Below are 16,465 nucleotides of genomic sequence, written 5' to 3' on the forward strand. Positions count from 1 at the left end.
TAATTTTAATTGAGAAGCAAACTAAGTTTTCTCTGAAAATTATCCATGCCATTTAGATAACATTAATTTGAATGAAACATTTATCTGCAATATTTTTATTTCTTTCTGCATGATGCTGAAAGTTCCACATACTCATATCATCTTTTATACCCCTAATAAAAAAAAAATTCTCAACTAAAAGTTTATTTGGTTTCTGAGTTTTGAGGAAGATATCTAGTTGTGTTTATTGTTTCTAAAATTTTTTGCAAGTCAAAAACTTTTTTTTTTTCTTATTTTAAATAAAGAGAATGAGAGCAAGTTTAGGGCATTTCTGTGAAGTTAGCTAGGCAATTCAAAGTCATGAGTCAGGGCATGAAAGAATTACTACCTAGGAAGGCCTCCCTCTACCAAATCAAGCCTAAATATAATTGTAATAAATCATATATGTAGCCCTACAGACTTGAAATATTTTATTTCATATTGAATGAGATTGGAGTTATTCTGCTTTTCATTACTTCAACTTCATTTTTGTCTTTTCCTCTTCAGTTGCACAAGTTAGTCTTTTCCAAATCTCTTAGACAAAAACATATCCTTCCCCAAATATGAGAGGGAAGATATGTTCATATTTTTCTGCCACTGACTTGACCCATAAGATATAACAAAATCTGAATGCATTATCTTTAAGCGTAAATATGCACATATAACTATGCAAACAAACTACTATCCCACACATTTGTATTGATAAATTTGTACAAAATTCCATTCTAAAAGAGCAGACAATCTAGTAGAAAACCAATACACTTTTTAGCTTCAAACAATATGTTCAAGAAAACAAGATCTGTAAATGTAATCCACTGACATATTAATTTATCAGTTGGACAACTAAAATCATAACAGATAAAGACCTCTAAGGCTAGAGGGACATAACATAAGGTAGAGAAAAATTTCTAGAGAAAGTGATATGTGAACTTCAAAGCTATAGTTAAGAAGAGGAAAAAGAGTGCTCCAACCTACAGGAAGAATATATACAAATAGTGACTATGAAGGACCAGATGATAATCAGTGAGACTGGATGAGATAAAGTAGAGGAATACTGGTACAAGATGAAGTTAGAGCAGGAAGTAGAGGTTGGATGATGAAAGGTCCTGAGGGCCATGCTAAGTTTCAGCCATTATCTTAAGAGCAATATGTATCATAAAAGGGTATTAAGCAAAGGAGGAACATGATCAGAATATACTTTGGCAGATCACCTTCCAATGTTGTATGGAGAATGGACTGAAGGAAAGTTTAGAAAAGTTTGGGGAGACCAGTTTGTAGGCTATTGAGAATCCCATGATATCATTAAGTACAACAGAGACTATTGTGTTTCATGAATATGAAAAAAAATGATCAGAGAAATATTTAGGAAGTGCAATTGACAGGATGTGGTGATGCTTTATATATGGAAGGGAAGGAAGAAAGCTATGTCCAAGATGACTGCTAAATTCGTATGAAACTAAATGAATTATGGTGCTATTAATAGAGAGCAGGAAAGCTGAGAAAAAAAAACATAATTGAAGGAGAATATCATGATTTTTTGTTTGTTTGTTTGCTTGACTCCTAAATTTGAGGTGCTTTTGAGATTGCTAAGGAGGTATATTAAAGAAGGGACCTGGCTAAGTGCATGTTATCTCTGAATAGGTACTAATAATAGAAGTCCTAAAAGTGAAAGAAAACAGAAGAGATTTGAATACAAGAGATACTATCACTAAGCTTAACCAATTCCAACATTTAATAGCCCACTGGGATGAGCTTGACAAAGATACAGTGAAGTAAGAAGGAATCAATGACATTGTTGTGATAAATTCAAATGGTGAGAATGTGTCAATGTAAGAAATTAGAAAATAGAGATGTATGTTACTGAAAAGCAGACTAAGAAGAACACTAAAAGCATTCTTTGGATTTAGAGACAGGAAGATGATTGCTGATCTTATACCAAATGAAATGCCTGATGCCAAATTAGAGTTTGAGGAGTAAGAGATAGTAAATGAATGCAGCAATTAGAAATCCTTTTGAGAAAATTGTATTAGAATTTCATTTTTTCACATTTTGGTGAAATGATGCCAAAATTCACAGTAATACCAAAAGCATGAGTGTTAATATAAATTCAGATTTCTAATTTACCATCCTACTACCACTTTGCTTTGAAATCCGCAGTTTTGTCCTTAAAGATTAACAACTAACATCATAGACTAGAAAGAATATAAGCCATGGATTTAAATCTCAAATCTATCACTGACTAGCTTTAAACCTTGAGTGAGCTTTTTAACCTCTCTAAGCCCTTATGACCTCAATATAAAACATCAGTAATAAAATCTGTCTCCTAGAACTGCTTAGGAATTAGGTTACACATAAAATGCCTAGCACACAAAAATGCTTATTAAATGACAGCCATTTAAAATACTAAAAATAGACATCCTTTGTCTTCTTTTTCTCCCACTGTCAATACTTATGTTTGGGTTTTCACCAACCTTTTCATGGTTTCCTTCAATTGACCTCTTCATCTACCTCACAGTGGCCAGGATGAACTTTCTAAAAGGCAATTATTATAATTGTTTTGCTTTCTGCCCGTAAAATATTTCAGTACTTACCCTTAGCTTCTAGAATAAAGTTCAGATGTTTCTGATTATTATCCTAGATCCATCAAGTCTTGATGCTTGCCCTAAAATCCTAGCTCTATTCCCATGAATGAACACGTCCACAAAAACACACAAACTTTATTCCTCAAACTATCACACAGAATAGTTCCTACTGTTCAGGGAGTTCTTCCTATTTCTTCATCAAAACTAAACGTAAGCTTTACTGTAAAGATTTTCTTGAACCTGATTGGTGAGGATTTTCTCTGTGCTCCAACATTTCCTGTGCATTTTTTCTTATGTAGGGAGTTACAGCCCAGGTACTAGAGCTAAACTAACTAGTTTCAAATATTAACTCTGATATTAATTAGTTGTGTGCCTTTAAGCTAGTCATTTTGTTTCTGTGACTCATTCTTCCCCCTCTGTAAAGTGAAGATCACATTTAAAAGGTTCCCTATTTTGAATTGTTATAAGGAATATGTTAATCCATATAAAATCTTTCATGATAACCCACTCTACTATATTCTAAACTCCTTGGAACAATATGCCTTCTCTTATTTGTTTTCATAATATCAATGTTACAATTTCTTCAATGCTTATTGCTACTCAATTAACACTGAATAATGAAATAAATGGATGGACCAAAGAATAAATTTCACCATACTGCATCTGAGATTTGAAAGCACCACTATGATACCAGAAGTAGTTTGGCCACTGAGGAAAACATCTTCCTCGTATTAAAAAATTAATGTAAAGCATCTTCCTGGGCTGCTATGTGCTTACATCCTATTATTTACCATTTGCTGAAGAAATGAACTTTGTTGTAAATACCAGCAAAGAGCAGTCCATGAAGAAATATAAATCATATTTTATGGGGATTTGAATATATCTTAATCAAAAATTTACTTTAAATAGGGAAAATCATAAAACACTGACTAGTCATATAAATTAGAATTATGTTTTCAATAAAAAGTCCTGTTTTCATTTTTGAAAGAGGTTCTATTAAATTTTCTAGCTGTGTTTGCATGAAATACTTGGGTACTAATTAAACATACTATGAATATCCCAAAATATATAATTAGTGACATACTGTGGTCACTAAAAATATCAGTGGGCTTACTGAATAAATAGAATAAAAAAATACATTGCTGTCCTTGTTTTATGTAATCTCAATTAGGCTCAGCAACTCAGAGCATATTTTCTAATTGTCTCCAATAATCTAATTCTTGGCAATCTTATGATTGAAGAGCTTAGAAGATTTTGCTATTCCAAAACAAAAAACTGATGAGTGACCATGAGCTAACTTTTTGACTCAGTTTCAAATAGCTAGGCACAGAATTATCAGGGCAACACACTGTAACTTACCTATGAGAAATGGACTAAATACTCCCAATTCCTATATTATCAACTTTTGTAATTCTAGATAATTTTGCAAAGGAAAATGCAGAATTAAAGTTTTTAACTTGAGAAAACAGAAACACAATTCACAAGGCCAGAATAGTAACATGAACATTTTTAAATAGTCATCATTATTGGTATAGAATCTAGGGATATATATGTATATATATATATATATATATATATAGGCTTTTAAAGACTCCTTTCCCAAATATTTCTTCTATACAAAATCTACCTATCACCTGGTTGACATGGACCCTTACTTCAAAATAGAATGGCCTGATATTTTCCCTTTTCCTTTGAGCTCTTAAAATTTCTGATCAACTTAATTCCCTATCACTTGTTTTATGTATTATTGATTGTCCTATATTCATTCACCTTTAAGATCTGACATTAAACATTACTGCACTAGTACTGACCTTATTTTTTTCAAATTTGACTCACTCTGCTCCATTGAACTATGCCTGCTGTGGCCCCTCACTCCAGCCTGATGAATAAAGATTAGACAATTTTTTAAAAACAAGGAGTAGAAAGTCTTGATTATGAGTACATTTCTAGATATAAAGTATGTCTATTAAATTACTCTTCTCCTAGTATTTGAACATACTGATTTAAGCCTTAATACTGACATGTTCTAAAAAATAACTTTGAAAACTTGAGAATTAGTCTAATAGATCTGATCTAAGACTATGTAAATAAGACAAACGTATTCCATATATTCATTTATGCAGAACTTGAGCAAAGAAAATATTAAGACTGAAAAAATAGATTAAAAAAGTTTCAAAAAGAGCATTCAAATCAATGTTTTAGCTGTAAGGAGAAGAGCAAGCTAGACCTATATCCTCTTATGGGTACATTTCCAATTATTTTATATTGTTACCACCAAATGTTTCTTATTCCTGAATAGAAAAAAATAATCACATAAGTCATATCACAATTTCCTTAATGTAAAATAAGAGTTTTGTACCAAGCAGAAACAAACAGTTTAAAGTAAAATCATGAATCTCAACAATATAAATAATTCTGCTATACAATATAAAACTATCCATACTTTATCATAAGTAATATGTATAATATGAGAAAACCTACCCTGATTCCATTTTTCAAAATATCAATCTCTTAAATTTTATTTTTTTCCCAAGAAAATCCTACAGTATTATATAATATTTTAAACTTTACTCGAGCATTGACTGAATTTGGAAAATATGCTTAATATGCTATAGATACAAAACTGGGCTTGTGGTCAAAAGATAAAGAGTTGATAGGAAACAGTATAGGGAATGTTATATTTCAGCCATCTTTTGTAATTAGTACTAATAGAATTAGTATGAGCTAATTACATGACTCTTTATATTAAGCATTTCATTATCTATAACTCAAAATCACTTATTTTTATAGTATCATCCAAACCTAATGGCTGGGGGTGCCTGGGTGGCTCAGTGGGTTAAGCTGCTGCCTTTGGCTTGGGTCGTGATCTCAGGGTCCTGGGATCGAGTCCAGCGTCGGGCTCTCTGCTCAGCAGGGAGCCTGCTTCCCTCTCTCTCTCTCTGCCTGCCTCTCTGTCTACTTGTGATCTCTGTCAAATAAATAAATAAAATCTTTAAAAAAAAAAAAACAACCTAATGGCTGGCCAAAGTAATCTTGAAAAAGAACAACAAAGCTAGAGGTATCAATCCCAGAGTTCAAGATAAACTACAAAGCTATAGTAATAAAAACAGTATGGTACTGGCAAAAAATAGATTACTGAAACATGATTGTAACAGAGGAGACAAAAATATACAATGGGAAAAAGATAGTCCTTTCAAAAAATGGTAGTGGGAAAAGTGGACAGCTACATGCAAAAGAAAAGAACTGTACCACTTTCTCATACCAAACACAAAAATTAACTGAAAATGGATTAAAAACCTAAATGTGAGTCCTGAAACCATAAAAGTTATAAAAGAAAAGAGAGGCAGTAACATTTTTGTGGATGTATCTCCTGAGGCAAGGAAAATAAAAGCAAAAATAAAGTATTGGGACTACTCTAAAAAGCTTTTGCATAGCAAAGGAAACCATCAACACAAAAAGACAATCTACTGAATGGGAGAACATATTTACAAATGATATATTCAATAAAATGTTAATATCCAAAATATAGAATTAACTTATTCAACTCAATACCAAGAAAAATATCCAATTAAAAATGGCAGAGGATCTGAATGGACATTTTTCCAAAGAAGGCATACAAATGTCCAACAGATGCATGAAAAGATGTTCAATGTCACTTATCATTAGAGAAATGTAAATCTAAACCACGATGAGATATCCCCTCACACCTATCAGAATAGTTAGAGTCAAAAAGATAAGAAATAACAAGTGTGGGTGAGAATGTGGCATTAAGAACCCTTTTGCACTGTTGATGAGAATGGAAATTGGCAAAGCCACCATGGAAAACAGTGTGGAAGTTCCCCAAATACAATTTAGTAATTCCACTATTGGGTATTTATCCAAAGAAAACTAAAAGAGTAATGCAAAAAGATGTATGTGCCTCTATGTTTATTGAGCATTCTTTACAATAACCAAGATCTGAAAACAACCCATATATCCATTGATAGATGAATGACTAAGAAAAGGTGGTGTATACACACAGACACACACACAATGGAATATAATTCAGCCATAAAAAAGATAAGATCTTGCCATTTATGAAAAATAAATGGATGCAGAAGGTATTATGCTAAGTGAAATAAATCAAAGACCAACAATGATTTCACTTAAATGCAAAATCTAAAACACAAAATGAACAAAAAGCAGAAACAGACCCATCAAAACTGTTGCCAGAAGGAAGGAGCATGGAGGGTGGACTAAATGGGTGAAAGAGAATGGGAGACACAGGTTCACAGTTATGGAATGAATAAGTCATGGGGATAAGAAGTACAGCATAGGGAATATAATCAATGCTATTGTAATGGCATTGAAAGATGACAGATGGTAGCTATAATTGTAAGCACAGCCTAACATACAGGCTTGCTGAATCACTATGTACTACACCTGAAATTAACATAACATTATGTTTCAACTATGCTTCAGTAAAAAATTTTTAAAGAGTATAAAAGATTAATATGAAATTATTTAGCCTAAACCTGGCAGCAACATGGTATTTCATAAATATGACTCTTTATGCAGACATAGGGCAAATTATAATTTATTGAACTCCATGTTTCAATTTCTTTCAGTAGTTATGAAGTATATAGTGAAAACAGTACACAAAATCAAATATAAACATATAAATAGATGTGAAATATAACTTTGTAACTGCAATTAGTGTTCTTGAGATCCCAATTTTGTAGATGTCAAAAATGCTCAACTCTACCAATATACAGTAAATAACTTCTTTTTTTTAAAATAAGTCTCTTAGAATTCCACCTCCCACACATACCATCACCAGACACACACAAATATACACAGACATGGTTCTTCTTAATTTCTCTGAGTTATCTAAATCCAGGATGGAGTTATATATCATCCCCACATTAGAAGGAAGACCTCTGGTCCTCATGCCACTTTCTGACTATTCTGATTTACATCAAAGTGTAGATCATCTCCATCTGGCCCTCACTATTTCCATTCCCTTTACTGACCAAGTTCATGTCCCCATACCTAGTTTTAATTATCAGAAGTAAACAGTCTGCATCTTCTTTGTCCCAACTATAATTTCTTTTATAGTACCCTAATGTGCCCAACAATTCAGAAACTTTGGTGGGGAGTGGGTACTCAGGAACACTGATTATCTTCCCACACTACTCTGGCAGTTCATGACTTTGTATGCTTGACCTCGTACTCTTTAACTAAGACTCTCCTGGATGCCATTTTGGATAATGAGTTTTCCCATCAGACTTGACACTTTTTATATCACCTGTGCAAAGCCAAGCACTACTCTTTTCTCCGCAGATCTAGGGCTTTACTTCACCTTCTCCAGTCTTTGTGCTTCATCCAAAGAAACAGGGGATGGGCACTACCCAAAGAACCACTGTTTCTAAGGTCTAATCACATTCCCTTGTGATCTTTCTTCCCATAGGCTAATCAGTCTCAACCTCAGTTTCCCACTCTAAAATACCAGCTTGAGTCTCAACTTCTAAGAGGCTCTGGCTATTCCTATTGGAACTTCCAGCAGTGAAAGCAAAATTAACATACTTTTCTGTCTCAAGCATGAGTTTCTTGAGAGTGAATGTTTGTAAGTGTGCAGATATTCAGGGTGGGGTGATTTATTTGACTCCTTGTTTTGTTGTTTCTTTTGTTTTCCTCTTACCTTGTCTGTCCTGAGGATACCGTTTGTAGAAACGCTTCCCTGTGGCTTCAGAGGCTGCGTCCCTTCGAAAAGCCTGGAAAAATATGGTTCCAAGGTCAGAACGTCGCCCAGTGCACTTGCCACCGCTGAAGAAGTTTAGCATAGACAAGAGCGTGGGTCTTTAATGGCCCACTCTCACGTGCTTTTTGCCTCTGGGGCTCTACCCACATGGTTACCTAGGCAAGCCCTTCTCATTAAGTCTGTATGGTAAACTATCAAATCCAGAGGATCCTAAGCTCATGCCTCTGCCCTGAAGTGTTTCTAATCAAATATAGCCTCTCCCTCCTTAGAAATTAGTAGGGCATCATACCTGTACCAGTGTCAACAACTGGGGCAATCCTTTTTTATTGATTGGACTTGTTTTGCGGGGTGGGGATGGTATATGTCTTCCTCTCTCAGTAATATTGTAAGTTCCTTCCATGTCTTTATTGCGACAGAGTCTTGTTTCACTAGTAAAGGAAGTGTCCTACGTTAGTCATACTTATAATCCTATTTTAAATATACGAACTATATACATAGAGCTGACCGAGCTGCGGCATCATCTTACTTCCCAAAGTGATCAAATCGTTGAGCTTTTTCCAGAGCCCGTTAAAATATATACCTATATTTCAGTGTTAGAATACAGAATTCTGTATGCGTTTTCTAGGGCCGCTATGCCTAAGTACCACCAAATGGATGGCTCAGAAGAACAGAAGTTTATTCTCTCACAGTCTGGAAAGAATGCCAAAGACAAGGAGTCAGCTGGGCCATTCTTTCTCTGATATATGGAATGGAGAACTCCTTCCTCTCCTAGCTTCTGGTGAAGGCCATCTATCCTTAGACTTGCTGGGCTGGCAACGGCTTGACTCCAATCTCTGCCTCTATTGTCACATGGCCTTCTCCTGGTCTGTTTTGTCTTCACTTGGGCCGTTGGCTCCTTTCTGTGTGTGTGTGTGTGTGTGTGTGTGTGTGTGTGTGTGTGTGTGCATGTCCAAATTCCTCTCTTCCTTTAAGGACAACAGTCATTTGGAATCAGACCCTACCCTGCTGACCTCATCTTAACTTGGCCATATCTGCAAATACCCTATTTCCAAGTAAGGCCGCATTGTACAGGTAAGATGCGTTTGGATGTCAATATATATTTTGTGTGTGGGGGAGTGGTGATGTGGGACACAATTGAATTGTAAGAATAATAAATAATGCTTGGTGCACAGTAACTATTCAAAATATTTTTGAAAAATGGAGATAAAAGTTGGTCTACATATGATGTATTTTTGTTACTTAACAATACCTAGTTTATACAAACTTAGCGACAACATGTAGCAGTGTTATCCTTGCTTTTAATCAAATGATCCATTTGAACTTAAATAAGTCTCTCTCTATATTACTGCCTAGCTCTTTTTCTCCCTGAAACAGTCCTTCGTTTTTATTTCAAAGCTTTTGATATGAAGCTAACTGGTATTGTGACTTTCCTGATAAAGGTCCCAGTCAAATCCATTTAATCAGTAATAAAATTGGGCCCATTAATCTATTTCATTACAAATCACAGAGAAAAATCAAACCCTAAAGAAATAAAAAATGATGTTGTACAATACATTTACTTGCCTCTCTTAACCTAAGCCCTTGGTCAGCTATTCAATTTCACTGCAAATGAATTTAAGATAATTCCTATTTATCAACCATACAGTATGTCTAGATAGTTGTTGAAGCATCTCTATGAAATATGCCACTATATCGACATAAAAATATTAAAAATTTAGCTGTGAACACTGAAACAGCACTGTACCACATAAATGGTATGTGTGGTTACTGATATAAAAATTCAAGGGTGAGTCATTAATATTGCAAACCCAATGATACATGATTTGTTATCTCAATCAAAATTGCTTTCAACAAGAGTGAATGATTAGAATATTACCAAATTCCCACTACAAAATACTAAACTCCCAAAATATTATATTTTACCCAATTGTATCACTTATATTTGGTATTACTTTTAAGATGCCATTCAAAATGTTTTTTACTTACTGCAAGATATCCATAATGGCATTTACAACATAGCAATGCATGAGAAAGCACACAAAGATAATGTTTGATATAAATAATTTTGAAAGCATTTTCATCTGTAAGTATAATATAAACCTTGGAAAAAATCCACAAATAAAGTACCTTGGATTTTCACATTAATGCTGTAACTCAGTGAAAAAATATATTAGCAAAGAGTGAAAAAAGAGGAATTACACATAAACACAGTTTTATAACAACTCTTTTTTTTCATACTATAATACAAAAATAAGTGACCGTTAAGATTTCTAAACATTTCATTTCACAAAGTATGTATTGTTCATAAGCATTATAAAATTTGAAGCCTTAGTGATAAAAACTACTGAAATCTTTTGTTCTGTGAAGAAGGGACTTGCTTTCACCCCTTGCCTGTGCCCTATCTCCAGGTCCAGTACCTGCTGGCACACTTGCATTTGGGCCTAGTGGGTATAAATTATCACTTTCATCAGAATGCCTCTTTGGAATATTTACCTTACGAAATAAAACCATCACCTAAAAATCAACCAGTACATTTTTTTTTGTTTGTTTGTTTCCTTTCCTAAGTAATACTATGTTCTAATGATGACTTGGGTGTTTATTACATGTGAACATCATACGGCTTATTCTGTTTGAGTCTAAGTTACCTCAGATGTAAAAGTAATCACTTGTGCAGTAGTACTGAAATATTATAAAGCACCCTACAAAAGGCTAGCATATAGTACATAATGCACAAACAACAGTCCCCTTCTTAGCTACATCTAGTGCAAACAGCATTTCATAGAAAATTGCCCATTTGCACTGAATGACTCTACTGAAAATGAATAACATTCATTCTCTTGTCAGCCCAAGTGGTTCTTGAACACAACCCTTACTCATCTCTAGTTTTCCTTTCCCCTTTTCCTTGCCCAAAATGACTTTCCCATATTTGGTCAACCCCCATATGTCTTCAACAGGAACAAAGGAGCTGACTACTGCCACTTCCCCTTCCTGCCCACCAGCTGAGATACCCAGAGGCCTGTGGAAACCAGCTCAGTACTCTTAACCCAGCTGGCTAACGTCTGCGAACTTGCCCGCCTTCAAACCCAGTGTGGGCCGAGGACGAGTTTTGGGTGGCTGCAGGTTACCTCCAAAATGGACCTTGCTGCTACCGCTTACCCTGCACTCCTACTCGCCTGCAAATTCATCCTCTCCAGCCACGCCAAAGCATCTACAGGTCCCCTCCCCAAACAGACGTGCACAACTGGTTAGCACTAGCAGTCCTTGCTTCCTCCTGCGGAATGGCCCCGACCAATACTCCTTGGCCAGAGCCCCTCCGAAACAGTGCCTGACAGTGTTCAAGCAACCGTCACAGGGTCCAGTCCAGCAATCTAAAGTGACTCCTGACCTACGGAATCCAGAAGATAACTACACATATGAAATAACCCTAACTGTTGCCTGGGGCTAGAAGCAGATATCTGCTCTGATAGCCGGCCCCTCCCACCAATGAAAGCTTTTCAGGGAACAACATGAGAGAGAGAACTGCCCTACAGTGTGGTGCTACTGTATCTTTGGCCTACGCCTGCACTGGCTCACCTCGAGCCCAAGGGAGACCCAGACTGGCCCACTAACAGCGGCGGGACTGAACCCTGCCCACAACCAACAGAACCACTGCATAGGACTTGCCTGAGGGCAAAGGCAGCTCAGCCACAAGAGTATTACTCTCAAAACACAGGTTCGAGACAGCCTTCAAGTGACATGCAGACAGCCTTCCTGAGCAGGCAACACGCCATTGCAGAGCATCACAGGACCTCCTTTCTATACGCTCAACACGTTCAAGAACAGGAGATCTAGTTGACTGGCTTAAAGCATGGAAACAGAGAGAGTTAGAGAAAATGAACAGACAGAGGAATGTATCCCAAAAGAAAGAACAGGACAACATCGCATCAAGAGAGCTAAACCAAGCAGAGATAAGCAATATGCCTGCTAGAGTAATTAAAGCAATGGCCAAAAACGCACTATCCTTGAGAAAGGAGTGGAGGACATAAGACCCTCACCCAAGAGGTAGAAAACAAGAACCAAAGCTGAAGAACTTAATACCTGGAATTAAAAATACATTAGAGGTTTAAGTCTCTTACGGTTTCTCTCCTTCTCGAACCACTTCCCATTCTGTTTTCCCTCCCATTCCCTATGCTCCCTGCCCTGTTCTACATAGGACTGAAATCATATGATGCTTGTCTTTCTCTGATTGGCTTATTTCACTTAACAAAATACCCTCCACTTCCATCCATGTTGACGGAAATGGTAAGTATTCGTCCTTTCTGAGGGCTAAGCAGTATTCCACTGTGTGTGTGTGTGTGTGCGTGTGTGTGTGTGTGTGTATGCCTGTGTGCGCGGACACTACATCCTCTTTACCCGTGCATCCATCAGCGGTTACCTTGTCTCTTTGCACAGTTTGGCTACTGGGGACATGGCTGCTATGAACCTTGGAGGGCAGGTATCAATTTGCATCGCTACATTTGTATCTTCAGGGCAAATACCTAGGGTCATAGGGTAGCTTTCTTTTGTTGCTGGAGAGGCGGGGGCAGGGGAATGAGTCATTGGGTGATAGCCATTAAGGAGGGCATGGGATGTGATGAGGGATCAGGGAAAGAGCACTCCCACTGACACCAGTGATGTGCTCTAAGTTGGCTACTTGGATTTAAATTACAACAATGCATACTTGAGGCAGGTGTTTTTAAGTATGACTGGTCAAGGTTGGAAAAACAAAACCAAAAAAATACTGCTGTTAATAACTAAAAGTCTTTATTGCTACATTACATATATTTGTAAACTATAATACAATATTATAGAGAGAATAAATTAAAATAGTTCCCCTATCAAAGACTACTGTAAATAGCCTTGGCAATATAAGAACTTGAGAAATCTAAGGCATCAGAGTAAAAGATAATTCGCTTCTAAGGAAAGTATGTCTTTCGGTACTACTGAAAGCAAGTCCAAACTTCCGTGAAGACAAAGAAAGTCCCAGAGTGCTGAGGGGGTTCCAGGACATGCAATCGTATTTCGACGTGGCGGAGTCAAGCGTGAAGGGGCCGTGGGCTGCGTCTAGTAAGTGAAGATGGAAGAACTCAGTCCGGGGAGGACAAACCTTGCATCCACTGGCCACCGTGACTCGCAGATAGACATGGAAAGTGAGGAACAAAGCCTGGCACGGGGGAGGCCGGAGCAGAGGGGAGGCAACAGCACCGCTTTAAGCCCCAGGCCCACTCCCAGGCAAAGGAGCAGCAGGGCTTGGCTCTTGGGTCTCCAAGCTGGTTTGGAAAAGCTCCTTGTGGTTTAGCAAAAGTCATCATGTCTTCTAGGGCCTTCAGGTCTTTTAGCACCTCCATCATCTGCTCTTCTTGCTGGGATCTTTTGGCACTCTCTTCCTCCAGGTCTCGACACAGAGAATTGAGTTCCTTCATCAGCATCACGTTGGTCATCTTCCCCTTTCTGTAAGAGTCTGCAAGGCTGGGTATATCGAATGACTCTTTCTCTAGTTTGGCCTCTTCTGCCGATGATTCGAGTGCTGCATGCTCCTTCTCAGCTACAAAAACCTTGTCAATGAGGTGGCATTTCTCCTCGATCCCTGCAGCCAGTGCCTCTGCCAGCTGCTTCTCACGTTTTTCATAGGAGTGCCTTCTAACGATCTGAACAAGTCGGAATAGAAAGAGGAGGCCCACCAGGAAGCCAATGACAGGTGGACACAGCAGTGTCTCCCACTGGAGGTTGTGGAACATCAGTCCAGGACTCCAGTCACTTGGCAGCAGCTTCGCCATCATCTCGTCCAACTTCCCAAGGATCAGCTCAAAGCCAAGCTCCAGAGAGCCTGGCAGCTCCTCCATGGTACTGCTCGACCATAGGACAAGTGATGGTTACCGTGGATCCGGTAGTCACAACACATCCTCAACATTCCGCCTGGAAGCCAACCAGCAACCGGCATTCCCTTATAGTCAGGTATATGGCAGGGTGTGGGGGAGGGGGGCGGGGGGAGGTTTGCATGCTCGTCTCCGTGACTGTCTAATTTTCCTTCCCCCCACCCCGTCTTTCTTAGTTCTCTCTGGGTAAACCGAAAGGACAGTGAAATGGGCCAAAAACACATTACATGGAACACATAGGAGACGAGAGCAAGCAGAAGGATCAGTGATCCGAAAGACAGAATGACGGAAAACAATCAAGCTGAAGAGTAGTGAGAAAAATTTAGGATAAGAATGAAATACGATTGGAGAATTCAGTGACACCATCAAGTGTAGTAACTTTGGCATTACAGGGATGCCAGAAGCAAGAGAGAGAGGGAAGGAGATGGAAACGTTACTTGCACGAGTCATAGGTGAAATGTTCCTGAATCTGGGGAAGGAAACCAAAGTCCAGAGCCAGGAGGCCCAAAGAGCCCCCAACAAAATCTTCCCAAGCTAGTCCACCACAAAATGCCTAGAAATCCAAATGGCACAAAGGGGGTGACAAGAAATAATTTTAAAAGCAGCAAGAGAAAAGAAGACAGTTACATACAAGGGTTTTGGCAGACTTTTCAGCAGAAACTTTGCGGTCCAGAATTGAGTGGGATGATATAGGCAATGTACACAAGGAAAAACAAACTAAACCAAAACTACAGACACAAACAAAACCCAGCCAAGAACACTCTCTTCACCAAGGCTGTCACTCAGAATAGAAGGAGAGATAGCATTTCCCAAATGAAAGTGAAAGGAATTCAGGATCACTAAACCGTCTGTACCATAAGCATGAAAGGAGACTCTTTGAGTGGAAAGGAAAGAGCATATGTAGGAGCAAGAAAAGGAGGAAGCACAAAAGCGGTAAAATGAGATGTATCTCTAAAAATCGCTCGAGGGATGTATGCCATTAAAAGATGTAAAGTATCACACACTATCCCTAAAACGTGGATGAGACAAGTGTGAAGAATCGATTCACACTTAAGCAACCATCAACTTCACCATCGACTGCTAGAGGCATAGGATGCGCTATATAAACTGAACGGTAACTACAAATCAAAAACTGGTAACAGATCTGCAAAAAACACACAGGAAGGAAGCTCAGTATAGCCGAAAGAAATCAAGCAAACCATGAGAGAAAGAGCAACAGAAGAAATAATGAAGAACTGGGCCGAAACCTAAAAACAAATAAGAAAGCGGAAATAAATACACACAAACCCATATATATATATATATATATATATATATATATATATATATACACAGAGAGAGAGAGAGAGAGAGATCGATCAACTATTACTTTATATGTAAATGGCCCAAACACTAAAATCAAGAGACATAGGGTGACAGAATGGATAAAAGTAGACCCATCTATATACCGCACACAAAAGACCTATTTCAGACCTACAGGCAGATGGAAATTTAAAGGGAAGGTTTGGAAAAAACTTTGGCCATGAAAACAGAAGTGAAAAGAAAGCCAGGGTAAAAGTACTTACAGCAGACACAAAATCGACTTTCAAACAAAGTCTGAAACAAGAGACAAAGAAGGACACTACCTAAGCCTAAAGCACACAATCAACAAGAACATATAAAAGTTGCCAATATTTCTACACGCAACATGGGAGCCCCCCAATACATAAAGCAGCTATTAAAAACAAGGAACTTTTGTTTCCTTTGCCTTTGGAGACATATCTTGAAAGAGGTTGCTGTGGCTGATATCGAAGAGATTACTGCCTATGTTCCCCTCTAGGATTCTGATGGATTCTTGTCTCACGTTGAGGTCTTTTATCCATTTTGAGTTTATTTTGGTGTACGGTGTAAGAGAATGGGCGAGTTTCATTCTTCTACATATAGCTGTCCAGTTTTCCCAGCACCATTTATTGAAGAGACTGTCTTTTTTCCACTGTATATTTTTTCCTGTTTTGTCGAAGATTATTTGACCGTAGAGTTGAGGGTCCATATCTGGGCTCTCTACTCTGTTCCACTGGTCTAAGTGTCTGTTTTAATGCCAGTACCATGCTGTCTTGGTGATCACAGCTTTGTAGTAAAGCTTGAAATCAGGTAATGTGATGCCCCCAGTTTTATTTTTGTTTTTCAACATTTCCTTAGCGATTCGGGGTCTCCTCTGGTGCCATACAAATTTCTGGATTATTTGCTCCAGC

General features: G+C 37.7%; 1 protein-coding gene across 1 annotated transcript in view; it reads right to left on the bottom strand.

Annotated features, from left to right (window-relative positions):
• The window catches only part of LOC111142333 (transcription initiation factor TFIID subunit 11-like), a 40,275-nt gene extending 27,447 nt beyond the window's left edge, over positions 1 to 12,828 (bottom strand). The window contains exons 1-3 of the mRNA XM_022495368.1: positions 12,755 to 12,828; positions 11,514 to 11,725; positions 8,281 to 8,405 (exon numbers count right to left, since the gene is read on the bottom strand). Of these exons, the coding sequence (XP_022351076.1) occupies positions 8,281 to 8,405; positions 11,514 to 11,725; positions 12,755 to 12,828 (411 nt within the window). The remainder of the gene's footprint in view (positions 1 to 8,280; positions 8,406 to 11,513; positions 11,726 to 12,754) is intronic.
• Between the last annotated feature and the right edge of the window lie 3,637 nt (positions 12,829 to 16,465).

This window comes from Enhydra lutris, unplaced genomic scaffold (assembly GCF_002288905.1).
Source record: "Enhydra lutris kenyoni isolate GAN:26980312 unplaced genomic scaffold, ASM228890v2 scaffoldscaffold7, whole genome shotgun sequence".
Classification (NCBI taxonomy): Eukaryota; Metazoa; Chordata; class Mammalia; order Carnivora; family Mustelidae; genus Enhydra; species Enhydra lutris.